The 24,854-nt window shown below is 42.3% G+C and overlaps 1 protein-coding gene across 3 annotated transcripts in view; it reads right to left on the bottom strand.

The window, feature by feature from the left end:
- Positions 1-24,575, bottom strand: part of ABCC2 (ATP binding cassette subfamily C member 2) — a 69,673-nt gene extending 45,098 nt beyond the window's left edge. For 2 of the 3 annotated variants that reach the window (XR_004482630.2, XM_033425783.2), the window contains exons 1-11: positions 23,750-24,575; positions 21,752-21,925; positions 13,825-13,950; positions 11,898-12,032; positions 11,587-11,694; positions 10,893-10,948; positions 9,468-9,702; positions 7,406-7,569; positions 6,404-6,581; positions 2,851-3,105; positions 1,734-1,799 (exon numbers count right to left, since the gene is read on the bottom strand). Coding sequence is in view for 2 of the 3 variants with exons in the window: in XM_033425783.2 (XP_033281674.1) it covers positions 1,734-1,799; positions 2,851-3,105; positions 6,404-6,581; positions 7,406-7,569; positions 9,468-9,702; positions 10,893-10,948; positions 11,587-11,694; positions 11,898-12,032; positions 13,825-13,950; positions 21,752-21,925; positions 23,750-23,782 (1,530 nt within the window). In the remaining variant the exon portion in view is untranslated. The remainder of the gene's footprint in view (positions 1-1,733; positions 1,800-2,850; positions 3,106-6,403; positions 6,582-7,405; positions 7,570-9,467; positions 9,703-10,892; positions 10,949-11,586; positions 11,695-11,897; positions 12,033-13,824; positions 13,951-21,751; positions 21,926-23,749) is intronic. The other variant, XM_004268446.3, reaches the window with a different exon arrangement.
- Between the last annotated feature and the right edge of the window lie 279 nt (positions 24,576-24,854).

Genomic DNA, 24,854 nt, shown 5'->3' with positions numbered 1-24,854 from the left:
CAGGATATGGGGCTTTCAGTGCTAAACCCAGAAAGTTCTGGGCAAACCAGGAAGAGGTAGCCACCTACTCTAACAGAATTACTGCATCCACTTTAACAATAAGGAAACAGGTTGAGAGAGACTAAGTAACTTGCCCAAAGTCACCATCCTAGTGAGTGGTAGAGCTGAGACCCGAAACCAGGTCTATGTTTTCATCTTGCCACATTGGCAAGAAGGCATATAGAGCTCTGTGTGGAGAAATAGCAGGATGTTCAAAGGGGCCTCTTTTTCATTTTCAAGAGGTTTAGGGTAATATTAAAGTCCATGAATTCAAAAACAACGTATATATTAAAAAAGAATTTATTGGTCACCTTTGAAGGATGAAAATGCATTATTTTGAAATCTAGTAAATAGAGGAAAGAAGCCTGTATTTATCCTGCCTATCCTGTACAAACTTTATTTTAGGGTAACCAACTAGCTGATTAAAGATCATTCTTCATTACACAATTCCACCTAAGCAATGGCAAAGGAATAATGGAATTAAAACATCACCCTTTTGCAACTACTAATGAAATAACAGAATAAGGCAATGATCATCAGTGGCTGCTAAAACCTTTATGACAGTGGTTTTCAACTTTGGCTGCATATTAGAATCACTTAGGGAGCTTTCAAAATATACATATATATATATATATATATATATATATATATATATATATATATATACACACACACACACACCCCCCCAGAGAGTCCAAAAAAATGGTTTGAAGTAGGCCCCAAGCCTCAGTGGGTTTACAAACTTCCCAGGGGATTGAAATGTGCTGCCGGGGCCACAAATCACTACTCTGGGTGAAAGAACAGCAGGAAACACAATAAGGGATGAGTCAGGCTGACAACGCCTGGACCCCATAAACACTCATCATCGCTAAGTTAGGAAGCAAGCACTCTCTGAAAGTATCCTTGCCCCTCAACTCCACCCCAAACAAACACAAGAAACAAACAGGCCAAAATATACTCAAGCCTCTAGATCTAACCACCAATTTACAAGAAACACTGGAACAAGACAACTTGTTTTCTCTAAAATGACCAAATGACTACTGTAGATCAAAAGCACTGTCAACTAAATGCCATGTGTGGACAGTTTTTGGATCCTTATTCAAACTAACCAACGGTAAAATAAAATTAAATTAAAAAGACATGTATGAGGTAATTGGGGAAATTTAATGGTATCAAAGGACTGTTCTTTTTTTTTTTTCAGGTATGCTATTGGTATTGTGGTTATGTTAAAAAATGAAGTCCTTATTTTAGAAATACATACCCAGTATTTACAAATGAAATGACAAAATATCTGAGATTTGATTTTAAATAATCTAGCAGGGCATGAAGTGGAGAGTGGGGATATAGATGAAACAAGTTAGGTCATGCTGGTAATTGCTGGAGCTAGGTGATAAATCCATGGGGCTTCATTAAACCATTCTCTTTACTTTTGTGCACATTTGACAATCTCTACAGTAAAATACAAAAACAAAACAAGCCATTTAACATAATTAAATAGAAATCATGATCAAAAGAGGTCCTGAGAGGAGTACCAGGACAAGAAACAGGAGACTTCCGGGCTAATGAATCAGAAGTCATGGGACACATCACAGGCCCAGCAGCAGAAGTCCACAACCTCTAGCAAGTTTGTTAAGCCCAAGAACCCAATGTTGCCGTCATTGTGCCCAGAGAGTCACCTACACTCAGCTTCTTACCTTGATCCCACTGAGAACCTCATTCATGATCTTTAAACGGTTGTCTTTATACTTCATATTTTTAACCTGCCAGGAAAAAGTGAAACAAACACAGAACACACTTCCATGCGAGAGGGTCCAGATTTGCTGCAGATACTAAATCTCAGTGGTGCTTGTGGCTGTCACTTGGTGAGAACTTGAGGTGCCCAGTGATGGGCTGTCTCTCCCACTCTCCTCCTTGCCTCCCCACCCCTGCCACACCCACCTTCTTTCTGAACCTGAACAGCCTTGGCCCGACTGTGCCCTCCTCCTAGGTTGTTTTTTCCATGGCTTCCTCCTTCACATTCAGGTTGGTGTTGTCCAGAGCTCAGCTCAATGTCCCCTCCTCACAGAGGTCATTCCTGATCCCATAACCTAACACTGCCACCCACCCACTCACTAGCATATCACCCTGTTGAATTCTCTGCATAGTACTTATAACTGACATTTTCCTTCTTTGCTTTTACTTGTTTATGGCCTGAATCTCCACTCCAAGTAGAACGTAAGTTCCACAAGAGCAAGAGCCTTGTCTAATTTGCTGCTGTGTTCCCCCCAAAATAGGAATATACAAAAAAATTTTTAAAATATTTGCAACTAAATGAATGCAAAACAAATGGACTAAATGACATACGCCACTGAGTTCACCCATCCAAAATATGATTTCTGGCATAGCTAACAACTGTCCACATGGAGCCCTGCTACCCGGTGGTAGCAGGGTTGATTGTCAGGATTTAGGCCTAAAGTTTGGGTTGCTCATGTGACTGCTCTGTGTGGCTGGTTTGCATTACTATGATGGAGAAACAGGGCCAATAATCACTGTGCTAAGAACAGCCCAGTGGAGCAGGGTGTAAGAGTTATATGCAGGGTCCCTGGGTGGCTCTTCTCTTTCCAATGAGGAACATGAATCAAGACAGAGTATATAAACCCTAAGAGTGGTCAGAAGATGAAAAGGGAAGATAAAGCCAAGCTCATCTGAGACAGTGGCAAGTCTTCTACCAGCTTTGCATTGCTCAAACTCCAATCACAAGTCAGAATAGAGGAAATAAAAGACTTTAGACTTTGAAGAACATAAACATGTCCCCAGTGACTGTTTCTTTACCTGAATAGCCCTATTCTTGGTGGCAATTACCCCATTAATTGGGATTAGGAGCACCATCACCCCAACACCTGCTAAGACTGAGGGTCCCAACTCTGCCCACAGGAAGTAGATGGACAAGGAAATCTGTAGAACATTTGACCACAGCAGGTGGATGAAGTTGGTCACGTCCATGAGCTTCTGGGCATCCACAGACATCAGGTTCACTGTTTCTCCAATGGTGTACTGCTTCCTGGCCTGGTTGGATAGAGTCAGCGCCTAAAAACAAAGATTGGAATTGGGACACCTGGACAAGGCCAAGGATACTGGGGAGTGAGAGGGGAAATTCAAGAAGGAAGTGAAAGACAGTAGAAGGATGGGCTCCATATGGACACAACTTTTCCAAAGGGCTGGGATCTTCTTGCCACTAAATCTTTTTTTTTTTTTTTTTTTTTTTGAGGTACACAGGCCTCTCACTGCTGTGGCCTCTCCCGTTGCGGAGCACAGGCTCCGGACGCGCAGGCTCAGTGGCCATGGCTCACGGGCCCAGCTGCTCCACGACATGTGGGATCTTCCTGGACTGGGGCACGAACCCATGTTCCCTGCATCGGCAGGCGGACTCTCAACCACTGCGCCACCAGGGAAGTCCTTGCCACTAAATCTTACACACAGTGTTCTCTCATTCTTGACCACTCCTTCCTGCTATTCCTACCTTCCCCAACATCTGTTCCTCCACACACTTTTTTTGCTCAGAAAAGTTCTATTTATCTCTTAGTGTCAACTTAGATGGAACTTCTTCTCAGAAGACTTCCCTGACTCCCAAGTTTAGGTGAGATATTTCTCCTGTGTATTCCCCTAACAACCCGTGCTTACCTCTGCCATGACATTCACCACACTTCACTGTGTAATTTTGTTTTTCTATTTCTCCACCAGGTGTAAACTCTGTAAGGACAAGGGCTACATCTGTCCAATTCACTACCGCTTTCACATGCACACAGTAGGGAAATCAAATACTGAAGGATGGAAGGAACGGAGGGATGAAAGGAAGAAGCAAGTATTCATTCTCGCCTTGCAGACTTTCATGTGGCAATGTTATTTGGAGCCACACTGTGGGGAGGTTGCAACCATTCCCAAGGAGGACAGAGATCTTAGAATGGTGAGGAAAGCTGCGGGGTTCACACACTGGAAGCAAAATGACTTATTGTCAGGAATTTGAGGGCAATATCTAGATGCCTGAATCTTGCAGCATGAGCCTCTTGTTCTCTTGTTAGAGAGATCAGAAGGCTGACACCCACAGTCTGTCACTTACAGCAGTGCCCTGTACAAATGCTCCCAGACAAGGGGCTGGGGGGTGGGTGGTGGCTGCATGAAACCAGCTTGTACTACGCTCACCAAGCCACCCTCTGGTGTGGGCTACATCTTTCCAGAGGAATGAAAGCCTTCTTCTAATTCCCACAAGGCAGTATATGGGCTATGAGTGGCCCTAGAGATCACCTTCATCCTCCTCCTAGAAGCTCTACTGTCATCTTACTCCATCAATAAAGTCTTTAGACTATATCAGGATTCTTGGTTGTACAGTAAAAAGAAGGAAATTTCCTAAAATGTTAGGCTACCAAGGTTCTAGAGACATCATTTCACTGCTATGCCTCCCCTTTGGTATTGAAAAACAAAAACAAGTAACATCTAATTACCCTTCAAGGTAATCACTATACTTTTCTTTTTTCAATAAATCTTTGTAAAGTGGTAAAGTCATTAATTTAGTCCCAATAGCCCTTGTCTAGAGGCAGGTCCTGTCTATGTGATTCTAGGCATCGAAATGATCTAAGCCCTACTTCTCTGTAAACTAGGGGTAATGCAGTTACTAAGAATTGATAATGGATGTAAAAAATGTTTCATAACATTTCATAAATGAAGCATAATCTAAACATATAAAATTAGTCAATTTTAAATTCTATTTTAGGGACTTCCCTGGTGGTCCAGTGGTTAAGACTTCGCCTTCCAATGCCCGGGGTGCAGGTTCGATCCCTGGTCAGGGAGCTAAGATCCCACATGCCTTGGGGCCAAAAAAACAAAACATAAAACAGAAGCAATACTGTAACAAATTCAATAAAGACTTTAAAAATGGTCCACATCAAACAAAATCTTTAAAAAAAAAATTCTATTTTAGTAGCAATATTTATTTGAATGAAGGTCTCATTAAGGGCTCTATCCTTATGGATTGTAACAGTTGCAGAACTTGGAACATATCAATATTAAGAATCAAAGCAGTGGAAATGAATCATCACAATTGTAGAAGTGTACATTCATAGAAATGTCTGAGACAGCCTGGTTAGTGACCTCATATCCTGCAAACCAGCAGAAATACAGTATCTCCAGAAGGAATAAGGGGATTAAAATTTTAATTTTGGAGAAGACAAATTCCAGTGTGAGGGTATCTGGAAGTTCAAAGAACTTGACCAGACTTCTGATCTAAAGACATTTGGATCACCTCTCTGGGTCTCTCGACGAGTCAGCATCTACTCAGGAAAGACAAAAGACACACTGGAGTCTTAAGAGAGGAAAGCAAAGGATAAAATCAGGAACTGTAACAGAGAAATCACTATGATGGAACACTCCAGTGGTGGGTGAAAAAGAGGAAGAAAAGGCAACCGACTGATGTTCTGACCTATAAAAAGTATCATCATCTCCTAATGGATGAATTTTCTCCTCAGGCTTGTAGTCACTATTTTCATTTCTTTTTATTTATTTTTTAAATTGAGATATACTTGACTCTACTTTCATTTCTTAAGGGAAAAAATGAGAATTCACCTTGGTGTCTAGGACGGAGGGAAATAAAGTTGCTCTGAGAAAGTTCAACATTAAAAGCAACGTGTCAGAGGGAAGATGGGGAAAATCATCTTAAGGAAATGGAATAGCTCCCAAGTCTGCAGAACTTGGGAAGTTATTTACAAATCCAAATATTGAAGGTATTTACAGATCCAAATATTGAAGGTATTTACAGATCCAAAAAAGGAATCAGGCAGAGGACGTGTTGGTCGTTACTCAAGACTGAGAAAAAGAAGTTGCTAGGCAAAAGTCAGTCTGAGGAGATGGAGTCCTGGTTCACAGAGCGTTCTAGTCTATGGCAAAACTGTGATTTGAGATGGACACACCAGGTCTTATGAGCCAAGTTTCATGTAGTATTTGGTTTAAATGTTGGTGATTTGAAGAGTCTGCCCTTGGCCAGCTTCTTTTCTGACTTTACATTCTGTCCCAAGGTGTTGTCACCTTGTGGAGAGAGGAAGGAAGAGAGGGACGGTATGCAAGCCTTCAAAGCTGGAAGGCAGATCCCGGGCAGAGAACAGCTTGCCGGCTTTTCCCTGGAGTGCACCCCACCCCCCACACACAGATGCTCTATGTCTGTATACACACTTTTCATTTTCATCTCCAAAGAAATATCTAAAGAAGGCTGTGTGTTTAGCCAAAATCCAGTGTTGAGATCAGTTATCATTTCTGTCAAATTTTCCTCAATCTGGGAAGAAATGCTCACGTTTACAAAGGGGATTTTCTTTGGTGATGCCTGGCATATTCCACTTACCTTCTTATATACAGAAGCCATGATGGTGGTCCGTACTTTCATGCCCAGCATAAAGCACAGTTTAAAGTAATACTGAAGGCAGACAGACTGGATGAGGGCCACGACGAAGAAGAGGATTGAGTAGAGATACCCAGTCCACAGATATATGTCATGGTCATTTGCAAAGGAGATCAGCAATCTGCCAGAGCAAAACCAAGTAAGTGGCGCCGTCAAGCCTCCGAGGGCTCTTCACCCTCCTTGTGCACAGCCAGCTACGCTATCCTACCCGGTTGGTAACAAAAGTGACCAGAATTGTTCAATGCTCTTGGAAGACTGAGCTCCACAGCCATGCCAGCACTCTTGCCTTTTTTGGAGATAGGCAGCAAGGGCTAAGGGTTGACGACCCATGACCGTGAGACGGGATAACGTGTGCTCCACAAAGCTGCCACTGCAATGCTTTCTTTGACGCTCTCTTTCCCTACCCTCTGGTAAAAGAGGATGTTATGTAGCAAGTTGATTGATTCCTGGAAAGGAATTAGGACTTGTATCCAGCGTGAGTTAGAAGGGTTTCCCCTGGAGGATAGTTCATTCCATAGATCCTGGCAGACTGAAGTCCTGTCATGATTAACCCGAACCTCCCACTGAATGCGTGACTGTGGAGCAATGAGGTTACAGAGACTATGTACAAGCCTCTCCTGGGGTATGAGGCCCACGTTTTGGACATGACTCGGCTCACAGCAGTTCTGTTTAAGAAGAAAGCACCCCTAAGAACCATCTGGCTTCCTACGAGGAGAAGGACATGGAAAAGAGGGAGGCTAAAGGATCTAAATGATTTTTCAGATCATTTTAGATCTTGAAAAATGCCTTGTGCTTTTCATAAACACAATGCTGTAAGGTTGAAGAAAATTATGAGCATTTAAAAAAATGGAAACTCATAATAGTCTCCTGCCTGCATATACAAGGGGCAAAAAGCAGAGTGGCAGAGGAAGCCCTGCAAGGACAAGCCAGGGCCTGGGGACTCACTTCAGCAGCTGAGGATTCAGGAACATGAGGATGTCATACACCAGCTTCAGCAGGAATGACTTCAGGAGGATGACGTAGAAAGTTCTGAAGAGGGCTTTCACCAGCCAGGACTTGGGGAAGTCTTTAGTGGTCTCAGACTTCTTTTTATTCTTTTTAGTTTCTTCCTGGGTACAAAACCAGACAACATCAGTGCTTGCAGAGCTGCATGGTGGAAGACTTTGTCTTTACTGAACAGTTCCCAAGTGTTAGCCCGAGCCCTGCTGCCTTCTTTGTACAGGTTTCGGTCTTCTCTCCATTGCCTGATCCCATTCACCCTTTTAGCTGCTATCACTGTTCCCCCCTCTCTCCCTCCTGATACTTCGGATCTATTTTGGATTAGGAAAACAGGCAACAAACCTGGTGAGGATATCATGTAAAAGCAAAGAACAGCCTCTGACTGGGGGACTGTGGGGCATCATGGGAGGGAAGGGCATGGGCGTGATTTTATATATATATATTTCGGATGCTTAAAAGCCTTTCCATTCTCTTCTTGTTCATGGTTATTGTGGGATGTTATGGGTCGAATAGAATCCCCCCAAAAGTTATGTTGAAGTCCTAACCCCCGGTGCCTTAGAATGTGCCCTTCTTGGGAAATAGGGCCTTTGCAGATGTAATCAAGATGAGGTCATTAGAGTGTGTCATGGAATGGGTCTTATTCCAATATGACGGTGTCATTGTAAGAAGAGACACAGACATGGGGGAAGAGGACACATGATGACAGAGGCAGAGAGTGGAGTGAAAACATCCACAAGCCAAGGAACACCAAGGACGGCTGGTAAAACCCAGAAGGTGGGAGAGGCAAGGAAGGTTTCTTCCCTATGGGTTTTAGAGGGAGCATGGCCCAGCTGATGCTTTGATTTCAGACCTCTGGCCTCCTGAGTTGTGAGATGATACATTTCTGTTGTTTTAAGCCACACGGTTCGTGGTGCTTTGTTTCAGCGACCCCGGGAATCTACTACATGGGATATCACCACCCACTCTCCCGCCTCTTCCTTTTCCTGTCTCAGGAGTCCCCACCAGGCCCCCAATTCCAGCCTCTCAGCCTCAGTGACATCCTCCTGTAATTTCTCTCACTAAGGTCCCATCTGATTGGTCTCTTGCCTGAACACCTGCCTCAACCTGCTTCCCAGCTTCCACTTTTGCCTCCCAACCATCCGTTCTCCTGGCAGCTGCTTCAGTGGGCTTTTAACAATGTAAATCTGATTGCATTACGCCTCTGCTCTAAACTTTCCACTGGCTTTCCATCAGAGTTAAAATAAAATCCAGGCTCCTCACCATGGCCCATGAGGGTCTACACCACTTAATCCCTGCCCCTTTCCCCGAGCTCACCTCACCCCTCACTCAGCCTCTCTCTCCATGCTCCCGCATCCTCTTTCTCTTCTTCAAACGAGCCAACCATGTTCCCCTCCCGGCTTCCCCCATCCTGCGCCCTCTGAGTGAAATACGCTTCCTTCTCATGGGCTCTTTTCATCGCTTGGATCTTTACCCAAATGTCACCTCCTCTGAGAAGCCTCTCCTGTTACTCTAAGGAAGCACTTCACGCCAGACACATTAACATGTTTTCTTAATACTCTTTCAGGCTGATCCTTATACCTGTGCCCAGAATGGTCTCTGACACACAGTGGTACTCAATAAATATTTTCAAGTGAATAAAAAAATAAATTAGCTGCTAATGCTAAATCCCACCAACGTGCAGATTCTAGTAATGCTAAGGTATTCTTTTATTTTTCTATTTAAAAAAAACATTTTATTGTGGAAAATTTCAAATATACCCCAAATGAGAGAGATCAGTACTACATTATACTCCCATGTATCCATCACTAAGGTACTATTAGTATTGTGAATATTACTAATAATATAAAATGCACTGTCGGAAAAAAAAAGAAAAAAGAAAAAAATAAAATAAAATAAAATGCACTGTAAAGTATAAAGTGCTGTCAGAATGAAAGGATTCACCAGGACATTGGTGTCCTCTTGCCAAAGACATACAGCACATTCGAACAGACACTCGTGGGAAAGTTACCAGGACAAGGACATCTTGGCTTTGACTCTGCTTCTTGTCCAAACCATGCAGCCTGGCTCCAGGGTTCCACTGGGAGTTCTTCTGCTGCCGTTTCTGGAATGCCTGCCGGGCCTTCTGCAGCTCTCCTGCCATGTACTTTTCAAACCTGCTGACTAGTGTCTTTGTTTTAGTCTCTTCATCAATATCCCAGATATCTTCAAGCGTCAGAGGTTTCTTGAAGCCTTTCAGAACAATGCTGGAACAAGAGTGACCCACAGGCTGAGGCCCTGCAGGTGGGACCAGAGGCTGTCTCCTCGCTGCCTCTGTCAAAACCATCCAGTCCCAGGATGGAGGGACAGAAGAATGGGGCTTCTCCCTTGCTCTACTATCCCAGCTCCTAGCTCTTGGAACTTGAAACAGGAGTGGGGAGAGCAGAAAAGGGAGTGGGTGGGGGTGATGGAAGGTGGGAGAAAACAAGAGAAGGGGAAGGAGTCCTACTGAATTGAGAGCCAAAAGCGCATCACCTCCCCCGATCCTGTTCCTTCCTTCTCAAACACTGGCTGCCTCTCTGCTGCCCTGGCATCTCCCTGAGGAGCCTCCACGATGCCCTTAAGGAACTGAGCAGACCTGGGGGTGCCTCTAATACTCTCTCTCTAGATCAGGGCTCCTCAACCTGGGATTTGAGAACATGGATGGAAAATAAATTACATCTTTACTTTTATTAGCTTCTAACTGAAATTTAGCCTTTCCTTCTAATATGAATGTAGTCAACCCACCACAGTTCCAAAACAGAGTACTTGTTACCAGGTAACAAAAGTCACAGATGTTTTCATGGCTCATTTACACTCATCACTGCTTTGAAACTATCAAACCCAGCCAGCATTAGGTCTTGATATTTAATGCATTAATAAAGAAGCACATGTATTACTATATCACAAATTTGGTAACTACATTTCAATATATTTGTTTCCCTTTATAATCCCATGTCTTTTATTGTACACATTTAAAACATCATCTGAGAAGGGATTCATGGGTGTTACCAGGCTGCCAAAGGGGTCCGTGGAACTACAAAGGCCAAGGACGGCTGCTGCAGATCCTCTGGAAGCCCAGAACAGCTATTTCATCCCTTACCCGAGTCTGTGCCACACTCCTTGACCCCAAATTTCCCTTTTCCTGTCCTACTGCCTCCTTTTCCTCCTATCCTTTTTTTTTTCATGGAACTCCTCAGGCTACCAAGAGCAAACCCCCTCCCTTCCTCTCCTCAGCTTCCCCATCTGCCCAGTGAAGGGACTGCAGTAAACTGATCTGTATGTTTTAACATTCTCTGACTCTAAGTAGAGGAGAAATGGAAGCCATGGCAGGCACTTTTAAAATTAAGATTTCCATCACTTTCAGGAGAGTGAGGGGGGAGGGATATAGACAAGCCACACTCCAGGTATTTCCTACCTGTCATACCAACTAAAGGTGATGCTACTCAGAAATGAAGCTGTGGTTGAAGGATGCTGCAAGACACACAAAAAATCAGACAGTAAATCCATTAGAAACAGGAATTCTATGGAACTCTAAAATCAGAAGCTGAGTTTTCTAAATATGATGTTGTGCTAGAAACTAGACATAACACTGAAGTAGGCTGGTCAACATGTTTGTTTGGAGACGCTAAGGTCACCAGTAGAATGATAAACAGACTTTTTGGCATAGATGTATGAATTAACTGTCTATGCTGAAGCTTGGTGGGTCAATATAAAAGTCAGTGTTTCCGGGCTTCCCTGGTGGCGCAGTGGTTGAGAGCCCGCCTGCCGATGCAGGGGACGCGGGTTCGTGCCCCGGTCCGGGAGGATCCCACATGCCGCAGAGCAGCTGGGCCCGTGAGCCAAGGCCGCTGAGCCTGCGCGTCCGGAGCCTGTGCTCCGCAACGGGAGAGGCCACAGCAGTGAGAGGCCCGCATACCGCAAAAAAAAAAAAAAAAAGAAGTCAGTGTTTCCAAATTCTAGTCACTTTGTTTCCTTACATCACAAAATGGACTATACTAGTATATTCTGGGCTTGTGGGACCTTCATGAGACCTAGACATCTCAAAGTTACATCTGTCAAGATACCATCCAATTAAATAATATATGAAGTGGTCATATTTAGAGTCTCACTTTTGATGAGTCATTTTTTTCTGAAAATGCTGAAAGGATCAGGACCAGGATCTGGAGTGCATAGCAGATGAGGAACACGCAGGAATAGGCCAGGTTAGGGTTGCTGCCCTATGGGAGGGGACAAAGAAAATGAGCCTTTTATCTGAATTAAGTCTAAACAGCCCCTATGTATCAATGCTTGTGATTAAAGTCTGTTATCAAATCCCCTAAATACAATCCTACCCTGCAACTCAATTTACCTTATGTCATTTACTCCAACTTAGAAGTTGCCCAGCGGTACCTCCTCATATCACCATCTCTTTCCTCCTTACCCTTAAGAGTGTCCGGATCAGAGTCTGAAACTGGAAAGTGCCACAGAGTATTGAGAGAATCCAGAACACGGACAGGAACCAAGAGTCCTTCTGTACACACCATCGCCTGCTGTGTTGGATCAGCAAAACCAGGATCTAGCGAGAAATTCACATCATGTTTTGAAAAATATTGTCACTAACACCAAGGACAAGAGGAAAGAAGGATGTCAGAGAACAGGGGAAGAAACGGGGACTGAAGGGGGAGATTGTTGTAACTAATCTGACGCCAAATAGTACATTTCCTCCCTGATACCATCCGACTTTTTCTTTCAGGACCCCAGTGCTCTCTCTGGAACTCCCTTCCCTATCCCATCTCTATTCACCACACTTGGGCAGAGGGTCACCACCTGCATCTAAATGGAATAACTTTGGGAGCCAGAAAAATCTTTCTGAGGCCCAAGAAAATAATTTCAGGCACTACAGTAATCAGGTTGGGGAGGCAGATTCTGCTGAATAGGTGCAAGGCGTCTTATCACAATATTTTCTAATAATATTAGACTAAGCAATTAGCAACAACAAAAAACTTTGCCTCGCATTATTCACTTAGTTACAATTAATTAAATGTTGTTTTCCCAGACCCAGTGCTGTGCTAGTAAACTGGCATTCTGAAAACAAAGCCATGATTTGTGGCATGTGTGAATTTCCATGGTATAAGTACTCCCACCGTGGTGGATTTCAATCTCCAACATGATGTCACCAAACTCAGGATTGGGAAGAGAGGCGCAGTCAGCTCCGTGAGCTGGCTCCAGCGCACCGCTCTCTAGACTCTTCTCTGCTTTATAACAACAGTGACAAAACGAAGTCCTTACAGGGGCCAAGCAGAGCATGTTACTGAGAGAAGTGAGGGTGGAGGACAGTACTGAGCACATACCTGGTCTAATGCAACCAACTGCTACTCAGTCCTAGCTGACCGCTGCCCTGTGGGAATGTCGGCCCAAAGTTGCCAGGCATTCTGATTTTTCAAGAAAGTTTAGGAATCAAAATAATTATGTTGTATCTTCCTCTTTCAAAATGATGGTAACGGGGCTTCCCTGGTGGCGCAGTGGTTGAGAGTCCACCTGCCGATGCAGGGGACACGGGTTCGTGCCCCGGTCCGGGAAGATCCCACATGCCGCGGAGCGGCTGAGCCCGTGAGCCATGGCCGCTGAGCCTGCGCGTCCGGAGCCTGTGCTCCGCAACAGGAGAGGCCACCACAGTGAGAGGCCTGCGTACCACAAAAACAAAAACGAAAAACAAAAAAACAAAAATGATGGTAACGGGAATTCCCTGGCGGTCCAGTGGTTAGGAGTTGGCACTTTCACTGCTGGGGGCCTGGGTTTGATCCCTGGTTGGGGAACTAGGATCCCACAAGCCGCTTGACGTGGCCAAAAATAAAAAATAAATAAATAAAATAAAATGATGGTAACGAATTCAATTGTTTTTTTAAACACTGTACAGCTCTCCCTCCCCCCACAAAAAACCCTGCCTGTAGGAGAGACATAAGTTTCTGTCATCAAATTTACACAAACAAGTCTAGACTCAGTGATCCATTGATTAGAGTCACCAATCAACTTAAAAATAATGTTTACAGCATGTAGAAAATTCTTTTACCTCAAGAAACTTGGATTTCATCTGTGATCCTTAGATGGCAAGATATGAGGGCATAAGTTACATGTTAATCATTAAAGCTAATACTTACCTTAGGAAGAAGGCATTAAAAGTAGTGTTTAAAAGCAAATGAAAAGCTAAAATTGGTTTCACCCTATTACAACCAAGCTTTGCTTCATCATAGGTCCCTTGAAAAAGGTAGATGAAATTGGACTTTATTTCATTCCATAGGAGCAAATTTCAGCTGGATGGCTATGAGTAGAGAGAAGATAAACAGGATAGAAGTGATGATGGGCCTCACCCATGTGCCCAGGTAGAGGCTTGGACTGGTATATCTAACGGCAGGGACTGTGGCTTGTCCAGTGTCTTCTGTGAGTGCAAGGGCCAGATCTATGACTGCCAGAATAAGAAGAAACCCAACAAGCACCTGAGAAGGCAAAAAAAAAAAACACTGTTAGGAAGATATCATTCTTAAGAATAGAATGGTTCCCAGTAATGGATGGTAAAAATAGTAGGTAGCACAAGATATGGAAGCAACCTAAGTGTCCATCAACAGATGAATGGATAAAGATGTGATACACACACACACACACACACACACACACACACACACACGCACACACACAATGGAATACTACTCAGCCATAATAAAGAATGAAAGTTTGCCATTTGCAGCAACATGGATAGACCTGGAGGGCATTATGCTTAGTGAAATAAGTCATAGAAGGACGTATACTGTATGATATCACTTATATGTGGAATCTAAAAAATATAACTAGAGAATTTATATTATATTCTTTTTGTTATCAAAAAAGAAGCAGACTCACAGAGAACAGACTAGTTGGTTACCAGTGGGGAGAGGGAAGAGGCGAGGGGCAATATAAGGGTAGGGGATTAAGAGGAACAAACTATTAAGTATATAATAAGCTACAAGGATACATTGTACAACATGGGGCATATAGCTAATGTTTTATAATAACTATAAATGGAGTATTCACCTTTAAAATTGTGAATCACTATATGTACATCTGTAACTTATATAACATTGTACATCAACTATACTTCAATAAAAATGGTAGGCAATGATTCAGATAACACACTCAATAATTATGGAATCAATGATATATATATTCAAGTAATGGAATAAAGTTCAAAGTATGCTAAGTGTTGTTAAGGAACGTTGATTGTCATGGTTTTAAAATACGTCCACAAATTCTCCAATACTCCTCCCTTCAAAAGATAGCTTAGTTCCCCTTCCCTTGAGTATGGGCTGAGCTCTGACTCACTTGTAATAAATAGAATGTGGCAGAAGTGACAGTGTGCGACTTCCAAGATTAGGTCATAGAAAACAATGTGGCTTCCTCTTTGTTCTCTCTCTCAGATCACTCACAGCAAGGTAAACTTCCAGCCTCATCGTGAGGACACTCAAGCAGCTCTATGGAGAGGTCCACTTGGTAAGGAACTGAGACCTCCTGCCAAAAGCCATGTGGGTGTGTCAATTTAGAAGCAGATCTTCTAGCCCCAGTCAAGCCTTCAGGTGACCTTAGGCAGAGCCTGCATATTAATAACAGCAACCTCATGACAGACCCTGAAGTCAGGTAAGCTGCTCCCAAATATCTGACCCATAGAAACTGAGATTTAAAAAAAAAAAAAAAGTTTATTTTTAAGCCGCTAAGTTTTGGACTAATTTGTTCCATAGCAATAGATAACTAATAAAATAGATTTAAAGGGGGAATTCCTCCAACCCAATTGGGACGGCACTATTCCCTTTCCTTGGTCATTACTCCCAGCCTTCTCGCCATATAAACTTTGAAGTTAATGACTGCAACTCTGTGACCCTAAGATGACTCCAAGTCTGTCAAATATTTGTACTATGAGCTCATAAGACATGATACACATCTTTTTGTTCTAAAGGACTACCGCCCACCCATCAGGAGGGAGAATTATTACCTCCACTGAGGAGGTCCACCAGTACCTTATCCCTCAAGATGAAGATCTTTAGTATCAGCTCCCCTACCCTCACCCCTCCCTACTCCCATCCATCTATGCCTACTCATTCCATAAGCCTCATTCATCCAGAATGGCTCAGGAAGAGATATTGGGCCCTTTATAATTAAAACCAGCAAAGCACCTTTAACTAATAGGATAAGTGCTATTATTTAGCAGAGAATTCTTAGGAATCAATCCCATTATTGCTAAAATAAAAGGCTCTTTAGGATGATTAAAAGAAAAAATAAGGAAAATCTCTCAGAACAGAGGGGAAAAGAGAAAAAGAAATTCTAAAGAGGTGAGAAGGAGGGTCAATTCAGCGAGTCCAACATCTATCTAACAAGAAGTTCTAGGGATAGGGAATTTTAAAATTAGAGGAAAAGAAATGAAAAGAATAATATAAAAATTTCTCAGAGATAAGACATGAGTCTTTCGGTTAAAAGTATAGAACCCATTGAATGAAGAGAGACCCATGTAGACACTCTTATGAAATTTCAGGACATCAAGAATAAAGAGGATAAAGCTTCTAGAGAGGATAACAAGGAATGAGAAGAATGCTAACTTGGTAGCACAGGACTTGGGGGAACAACATAGCAACAACTTCAAACCTCAAAAAAAATTTTTTTTGAACCTAGCATTCCATAGTCAGATCAACATTTTCAGAAAGCCAAGAACCTAGAGACTTTATTTACTATTGCTCTTTCTGAAAATTTTATTGGGAGCGCTAAATCTCGTCTTACACAAAGGGGCACTGAGATGAGGATATAATGTACAGCATGGTGACTATAGTTTAGAACTTTCAAATATACAATACAGTACTGTTAAGAAAGTAGGTATTGAGGGCTTCCCTGGTGGTGCAAGGTTAAGAATACACTTGCCAATACAGGGGACATGGATTCCAGTCCTGGTCCGCGAAGATCCCACATGCCGCGGAGCAACTAAGCCCACGAGCCACAACTACTGAAGCCCGCATGCCTAGAGCCCGTGCTTTGCAACAAGAGAAGCCACCACAATGAGAAGTCCCCATACCGCAACAAAGAGCAGCCCCCGCTCGCCGCAACTAGAGAAAGCTCGCCTGCAGCAATGAAGACCCAAGGTAGCCAAAAATAAAAATAAATAAATTTATAAAAAAAAGAAAGTAGACATTGAAAGTTCTCATTACAAGAAAATTATGTAACTATGTATGGTGATGGATGTTAACTAGACTTATTGTAGTGATCATTTCAAATTCTTATGCTGTAACAGCTGAAACTAATACAATGTTATATGTCAATTATGCCTCAGTTTTAAAAAAGACTATAAACTGAAAAAAAAAATCTCATTTGATCTCCAGAACTTATTTATCTTCTAACTGCAAGTTTGTCATGCGCTTGTGATTATAGTCAAAATACTGTATCACATACTTCAAAGTTGCTAAGAGACTAGATCTTAAATGTTCTCACACACACACAAAGAAGGTAATTATGTGACATGATAGAAGTGTTAGCTAACAGTATGGTGGTAATCATATTGCAATATATAAACGTATCTAATCAACACACTGTACACCTTCAACTTATACAATGTTATATGTGAAATAAGGAAAAAGAAAGGAAGAACTAGAGCCTAAAATTGATGGGGAAAAAAAAAAGGAGGGGGAGGGGAGTTCTCTGAAGATCCAGTGGTTAGAATTCAGGGCTTTCACTGTCGTGGCCTCAGGTACAATCCCTGGTCGGGGAACTAAGGTGCTGCGAGCTGTGTGGCGCGGCCAAATAAATACAATAAAATTGATGGCAGATTACTTTTAGGTATAAAGGTAACCTACAGAAGAACAGAACGTAATCACACAAAATTAAGACTGAGAGAAAGAGGAAGAGACAAAAAGGAAGCTAGGGAGTTGGGTCAATGAGCTAAATTCTTTGTCTTTCATAGAGGACAGAAATAGATATTTTTTGAAGTTGATGGATCAAGAAATACAGGTATAAACACATTATTTATAGATATGGACGTAACCATCAAAACAATTTTAAATGGCAGCCTCTGGAGAACAGGACTAGAAGGTAGAGGGTTGAGAAAGAGTCTTTTTCTTTTCATTTTGTTTGTTTGTTTGTTTAGTTTTTTAAAGAGAGTAAAAGGAAACATCTCAAAATGTTAACAGGAATATGTCAGAGTGATACAATTATCAATGATTTCCTATTTCCCTAGAGCTGACAAACTTTCTACAACAATCAAATAAACTTTCTACAATAATGCATTCTTTTTATAATCAGAAACATACTATAGGCTTTTCTTAATCACAGTCAGGGAAATATTGTGGTTGTTTAATGAGTACCAAAGTCCGCAAAAAGTCTTTGCCCTTGATCTCTGAATCACTGGAGGAATTTCAAGTACACGTGGAGTTTACTGAACTCAACTTCCTAAAGAGACACAATATCATTGGTATTAAAAAAGAAAGTATGGGGACTTCCCTGGTGGTGCAGTGGTTAAGAATCCACCTTCCAATGCAGGGGATGTGGGTTCGATTCCTGGTTGGGGAACTAAGATGCCAGGTACTGAGGAGCAACTAAGCCCACGTGCCACAACTACTGAGCCCATGATCCACAACTACAGAGCCTGCGTGCCTCAACTACAGAGCCCAGACACTCTGGAGCCCATGGGCCACAATGAAAAATCCTGCATGCCGGGATTCCCTGGTGGCACACTGGTTAAGAATCCACCTGCCGGGCTTCCCTGGTGGCGCAGTGGTTGAGAGTCCGCCTGCCGATGCAGGGGACGCGGGTTCGTGCCCCGGTCCGGGAGGATCCCACATGCCGCGGAGCGGCTGGGCCCGTGAGCCATGGCCGCTAAGCCTGCGCGTCCGGAGCCTGTGCTCCGCAACGCGAGAGGCCACAACAGTGAGAGGCCCGCGTAACGCAAAAAAAAAAAAAAAAAGAATCCACCTGCCAATGCAGAGGACATGGGTTTGAGCCCCGGTCCAGGAGGGTCCCACATGCCATGGAGCAACTAAGCCCGTGTGCCACAACTACTGAGCCTGCACTCTAGATCCCGTGAGCCACAACTACTGAAGCCTGCGTGACACAACCACTGAAGCCCGCGTGCCTAGAGCCCGAGCTCCGCAACAAAAGAAGCCACCGCAATGAAAAGCCGGTGCACTGCAATGAAGAGTAGCCCCCGTTCACCGCAACTAGAGAAAGCCCGCACACAGCAAGGAAGACCCAATACAGCCAAAAATAAATATTTAAAAAGAAAAAAAAAGATCCCACATGCTGCAACTAAGACCCGATGCAGCCATAAATAAATAAATAAATAAATATTAAAAAAGAAAAAGGAATTCCCTGGCAGTCCAAGGGCCCGGTGCTTTCACTGCCGAGGGCGTGGCTTCAATCCCTGGTCCGGGAACTAAAATCCTGCAAATCATGCGGTGCAGCCAAAAAAAAAAAAAAAAAAGGAAAGTAAAGTGGTTTGGCCGTATTTAATATCTTTCCACCTCTGCACAGTCCTCCTCTTCCCAGTGCTTTATGAAAGCACTCTGGTTGAACCTTTGACCCATTACAGAGGGTGTCTATTTCCATCACTTCCCTGGCAGACAAACGTCTAACTTCAGTTTCAATATTTTCAGGAACTACCTCCCCCAGCAGACCATTCTACTATCAGACAGTTATTGCTGTAAGAAAGTTCTTCCACCTTTGTGATGGTCTTCACAACTGAACTTATTTAAAACCCTCTCAAAGAAAAGTCAACTGATAAAGCTGTCTCAAATTTCAGTTCTTAAACTTTGGTACAGCTGAAAATAATTTACTTATCTTTGATTTTCTGTCTTTTTTAAGTTTATGTAAGAGTAAGGGATAAAAAGGGTAAGTCATCCACAAAAAAATAAAAAAGGAAAGAAAGAAAGTTCTTCTGTATGTTTGGCTAAAGGCAGCTCCCCTGGAACAAGCTACGCTGACTTCCCTTGATTTTGCTCTCTGAAACTTTTCAGAATAAGCTAGGCAGTCTTCTATGTTAGACTTCTACAGATACTTGAAGATGATTCCCATGTCTCACTAGCTCAACAGTAAGTCCACTTTTGCTGCACATCTGACCTCAGCAGATCCACAACCTCCAGAACAATACTCCTCTTTTGTTACCCTGGGACTAAATGAGCTCCTCCATTCATTCATTTTTTAATTCAATTCATTCAATTACCTACTATGCACAGGGTCCTTCGGGTAAGGGTGTACCTTTAAACAACCTAGTAGAGTCTCTCACTAGCTTAGGCAAGGAAATTGACTTAGTCCAGATGAGGTAAACACTGCACTAATGACCAAACAGCAATGACAGTTCAAGAGAATCAGAGAGGAACAAACAGCCCAAAGACAGGTAGAACAGGAAGTGAAGAAATGAAGTTGAGGAGTGATCCAAGAAGAAGGTTCTCATAGAAGAAGTGAATTTTTACTTTCTGAGGAATTATACTCCTGTTTCAGAGGAGAAACCAATTATTCTGAAATTTTTAAAAGGATGCTACTCTGTGCCTATCACTCTCAGGGAGGAGGACAAAAAAAAGTATAAATTATAAATGAAGCTCCTGAAACTATGAGCAAGGGTGAGTGGATTATTAGCTACAGGAAAAAAAAAAAGCTAATACATTTCTTTTTATCTACAGTTTTATCTATAGAGATTTGTGTTTATAAAAGTTAAACAAAACAGGATATATCCATACATTGGAATATTATGAATGAGCCTTAAACAACATGCATGAACCTTGAAAACCTTAAGCTACGTAAAAGAAGCCAATAATAAAAGGTCATGTATTATATGATTCCATTCGTATGAAATGTTTAGAATAGGGAAACTATAGCGACAAAGAGTATACTAGTGGTTGCTTAGGGCTAGGGGAGATGGGGAGATAGGGGTTGATAAAGGATTTCTTTTTGAGGGAAAAAAATTTTCTAAAAGTGACTGTGGTGATGGTTACACATATCATGAAAATACTTAAAAAAAGAATTGTATTTAAATGGGTGAAATTGTATGCTATGTGAATTATTTCTCAATAAAGTTGTTTATTAAAAGTTAATTAATAGCTATGATAAAAATGGGATACTGATTTACTCATTACCCAACCTTTTCTTGGAAGCTCCAGAAAATGATAGAAGCCCTCTAACTTGACTAACCAAAAGCTCTCTCTCATCCCTAAGGGTACTGAAGCATGCTGTTCAATGTTCAGTCTAACACACTCTTGACTCAATCCCTATTCCTAGAGTGCATTTAATACCAACATTCAACAAATGTGTACCAAGTGGTAGGCCCTGTGCTGGGCACTCAGGTCAGCGAGGAGACAATAGCCCTGCTCCAAGCTCTCGCAGACTGTTCTTCTATCCAGAGTAGACAAAACACACCACCACCCCACCTCAGAGTGTCAATGCAAATCCAACTTCCTTTGGCCAAATTTCTTCCTTCCTTCTTTTTAGACTGCAGTAACCTGAGGTCATTGGCCTGTATGCTTATAGAACACCGAATCTAATTTGCCTCTCTAATAAGCCCTGTTTAATAATCAGGACAGATAGAAAAAAACCTAGTGAAAAGAAGCAGATGATAGATTTTAAGAGGTAGTTTTACAATCTCAGTTGAGGATCTTTCGGTTCTCACAAGACCTTCTCTGCATTAATCAGTGCAGCTGGCTGAGAGGCTCCTACCCTCATTCCTCCTGCAGCCCCTGTTCTTTCCATTATTTCCCTACTCAGGCATGTCACCGTGAGCACACACCTTTCCTCTACTTTGAGCGAGCATCCACACTCAGGGTTGACTTTGGGAAAATGGAAGCCCTATTTCAGATCCAAGCCTGGGGAGAAGAGCAATGTTTGGATTGGCTGAATGGAGCAGAGGACACATTAAATAGTTCATTTTTACTTCATGGTAGATGCCAACTGAATTATAGTCTCCTGATTAATTAGAACAGCTTAAAGATAGATAATCCAGCATTTGCTTCTCAAATGCTGAAAAGACCACAACTATTCAACTAACTGATTACTCATCATTGGTGTTTCCAGAGTCCAACATCCATAGGATTTACGAGTCATTATTCTTATGCAAAAATCAAAGTAACTTAACTAAGAAGTACGGCAGGGGGCCAATGAGGCATAGGACAGATGGAGACGGACATCCAGAGCATGGCTCTACCTGGAAAAGCTGGTTAAAGACAGGGAAGAAGACACCTGAACCACCAAGAAAATGTCTCTATTGTGTACCACAAAATTAATTAGAAAATAGTGGGGTTCCCATACCTGCTTAGTAAGGTAGAGTTTGGTTATAGAAGATTTCTTGGTCCTGGATCTATACACATAGAGAAACTGCCAAGGGGCCAGGAGCCAAAGGAAGCCCAAGGGAATCCACACCAGAACAGTTTGCTCAAAACAAAGTGGCAGGTCCACCTCCGGGCTATCCAGGAATGAGGAATTCTGGGGGACCAAAATGGAATGATTGTTGGATGCATGCATTTTAAAAAAGAGAATACTAGCCCCCAGCTCACACCCATCCCCCTACCCTTGCTTCCAAACAATTTTAACCCAGTTCTATATCCATATTTAGCCTGATCCTTTAACTAGCTGTATTTTCCTATCCAACTCCATTGATATAAATTCACCATTAAATGTCATTTAGTGACTTTTCTGACCAATCCACCCTCTAAAAATCTTTCTTCTGTGATTCTAAGTGAATTTCTCCACCATCTATTATGATTTAATTTCACCACCACATTTGCCAAGTTGTGGGAAGAAGAAGGACCATTCCTCAACCTAAAGGGGAGAACAGTCCTGGGATATAAAAACTTCTTATTCTAGGGCTTCCCTGGTGGCGCAGTGGTTGAGAGTCCGCCTGCTGAGGCAGGGGACACGGGTTCATGCCTCGGTCCAGGAAGATCCCACAGGCCACGGAGCGGCTGGTCCCGTGATCCATGGCCGCTGAGCCTGAGCGTCCAGAGCCTGTGCTCCGCAATGGGAGAGGCCACAACAGTGAGAGGCCCACGTACCACACACACACACAAAAAAACTTATTCTAGTTTTTAGCATTGATTGAACTCACTGGCAGACACTCAAACCTAACCTGCAGGTAGCAGAATGCTTAGTCATACTTTGGCAATTAAACTCCTATAGCCCTAGGGGCTTAAGTTGGATCGTAAAGAGGCCTTAGGTACAGGAGCAGCAATGGCACATTGGAGGGAAGGCTTATTCCCAGCAAGTTTTCTACTGGTCTTTGCACTCTGCAATAAATAGAAGTATCTTGTGAGGTGAAGGTGGGGTGCCAGTTCTTACATCTGAGTCATGTGAGGGTAGATTATTCTCTTCTTACAAATATTTTTTGCTTTGTTCAGCTGTTTGCAGAGACTCTTTAAAGACTGAGGTACCCTGACCAAGATGATCGGTCAGATGATTCTCAGAAAGAATTCTCTCGAGATGGCCTGGTGAGATCCTGGGGCATGTTAAGCCCCACCTTCCTGTGGTATACATGTCCTGGCCTCGAGGGCCTTGGGGTCCAGGTTCTTTCTAGGATGGGAAGTGCTGTCCACGTGCTCTGTTATCTCATTCCTGCTCTTCTCCTCTCCCCATAAAATTATTTAACTTTAGAATTCAGAAGAATTACCTAAGATAGTTAAACCAGTTTAACAAGCACTCCAGATGATTCTGATCCTAGGAGTCTGCAGACCACACTTCCTCAAAATCCCTAAATTTCTATTCCACTAAACCATTTGGTACCGATGCTCGTTGTTTTGAATTCTCTGCTTTAATGGTTCAAAAACTGTTTCAGTGCTCAGGATGCCCAAATTTGCATCCCTAGCCTCAACTTCCAGTCACACCACTAATTGCTGGTTCCTCTAGAACATATCAGTATTATTTCAACATCAACATTTCTCAGCAAGACTCAATCACAGGCCTTCTCTTTGTCCTCATACTCCACAAACAATTCCCCCTCCTAACACTGATGAAATTGGAAGCCTTTCCCGTATTTCTCTTTAGAGAAGGCAATTTTGCAGCTACCTGGTCCAAGAAAAAAGAGTGTGGGATACGATAAACGTATTTTAGAGCAGAAATATATTATCTCCCCCACATAGAATATCCTAGGGAGATATTATGACTTATCTTAAAAAAAAAAAGAAAAGAAACCCTGAACTTTAGACCAACTGCACATCTAACTTTTCTAGTTCTTATTAGTGGTCACTCTAGGCTAATCTACTACTTGTTCCGAGTTGAGGAGAGTCAACAGTGAGGACAAGTGTAATTTCTTACCCAAAAAGTAGAGTTGCAGAACTTCTCCAGCATGATTCCTAGATCACTTCTGGAATGAAGACTCTTGTATGACTGTGTTTCTTATTTACTCTTTTCCTCAGAGAAGGTGGAAGGCAAGTAGAAACATATATCTCCCATTCTGATGTTCTGATGTTCCAAAGGCAGGCCTTCGACCTTTCATCCCAACAATTTAATCGTTAACCTTGCTGAGACACATATTTACATTACCCCACTGGATAGACATGTGACTGAAGAGCCCCAGGGACAGGTAGACACACCAGTTCCCAAAGTACCAGAAGCCTCTGTAGATGGGTTCATACTTAAAAGGAACCACTGAAAGATGTCAGTACAGCTGGCTGACAAATCAGGAGTGGGGGAGCCTTTCTTTCTCCTGAGGACACATGACCTAAACAGAGAAGCATCAATGGAGGGGCATGTACCCCTAAAACGTGCCACTGCACTTCTGTCTTGAGGCCTTAGAGTTTACAGAAATGTGAAACATCCTACTTCTCATTTTCAATTAAGAATATAGAACTTAAAACATGGTTAAAAATAGTGTAAACTTTGAAAAAGTCAGGTTATTAAGCAGCAAATCCAAATATGAACCTACACATAATTTGTGCATTTATGTATTTATGCAATAAGAAAACTCAGCAGTTAGGATTGTCAGTGATTTTATTTTCCTTTTTGCTTGTCTGTATTTACTGATGTTTCCATAATTATCAGGTATTATTTATGTAATAATACTTTTAAAGCAAATTTTTGTATTGTGGTAAAAAATACATAATGTAAAATTTACCATCCTAACCATTTCTAGGTGTTTCTAAACTGAAACTCTATACTCCTTAGATAACCACTCCCCATTACCCACTTCCCCTAATAAAGCATATGTTCTTCTAAAATTAGGACACCCTAAAATAATAGCAGCCAGACATGCTTGCCAACACCTTAAAGTGTAAACACCATCATGTGGAGGATCACGCAGAGCCATTTTGGTTGTCAACACAAAAAACCCCACTTTGCTCTGTGGGTATATACGACTACCTACAGAGATTAAGACACATATTAATCAAACTATCAAAAATTAAATACAAAGAAAAAATAT

Source organism: Orcinus orca, chromosome 14 (assembly GCF_937001465.1).
Source record: "Orcinus orca chromosome 14, mOrcOrc1.1, whole genome shotgun sequence".
Taxonomy (NCBI): domain Eukaryota; kingdom Metazoa; phylum Chordata; class Mammalia; order Artiodactyla; family Delphinidae; genus Orcinus; species Orcinus orca.
The sequence above is the reverse complement of the archived record's forward strand: the minus strand, read 5'-3'. Positions and strand labels throughout refer to the sequence as shown.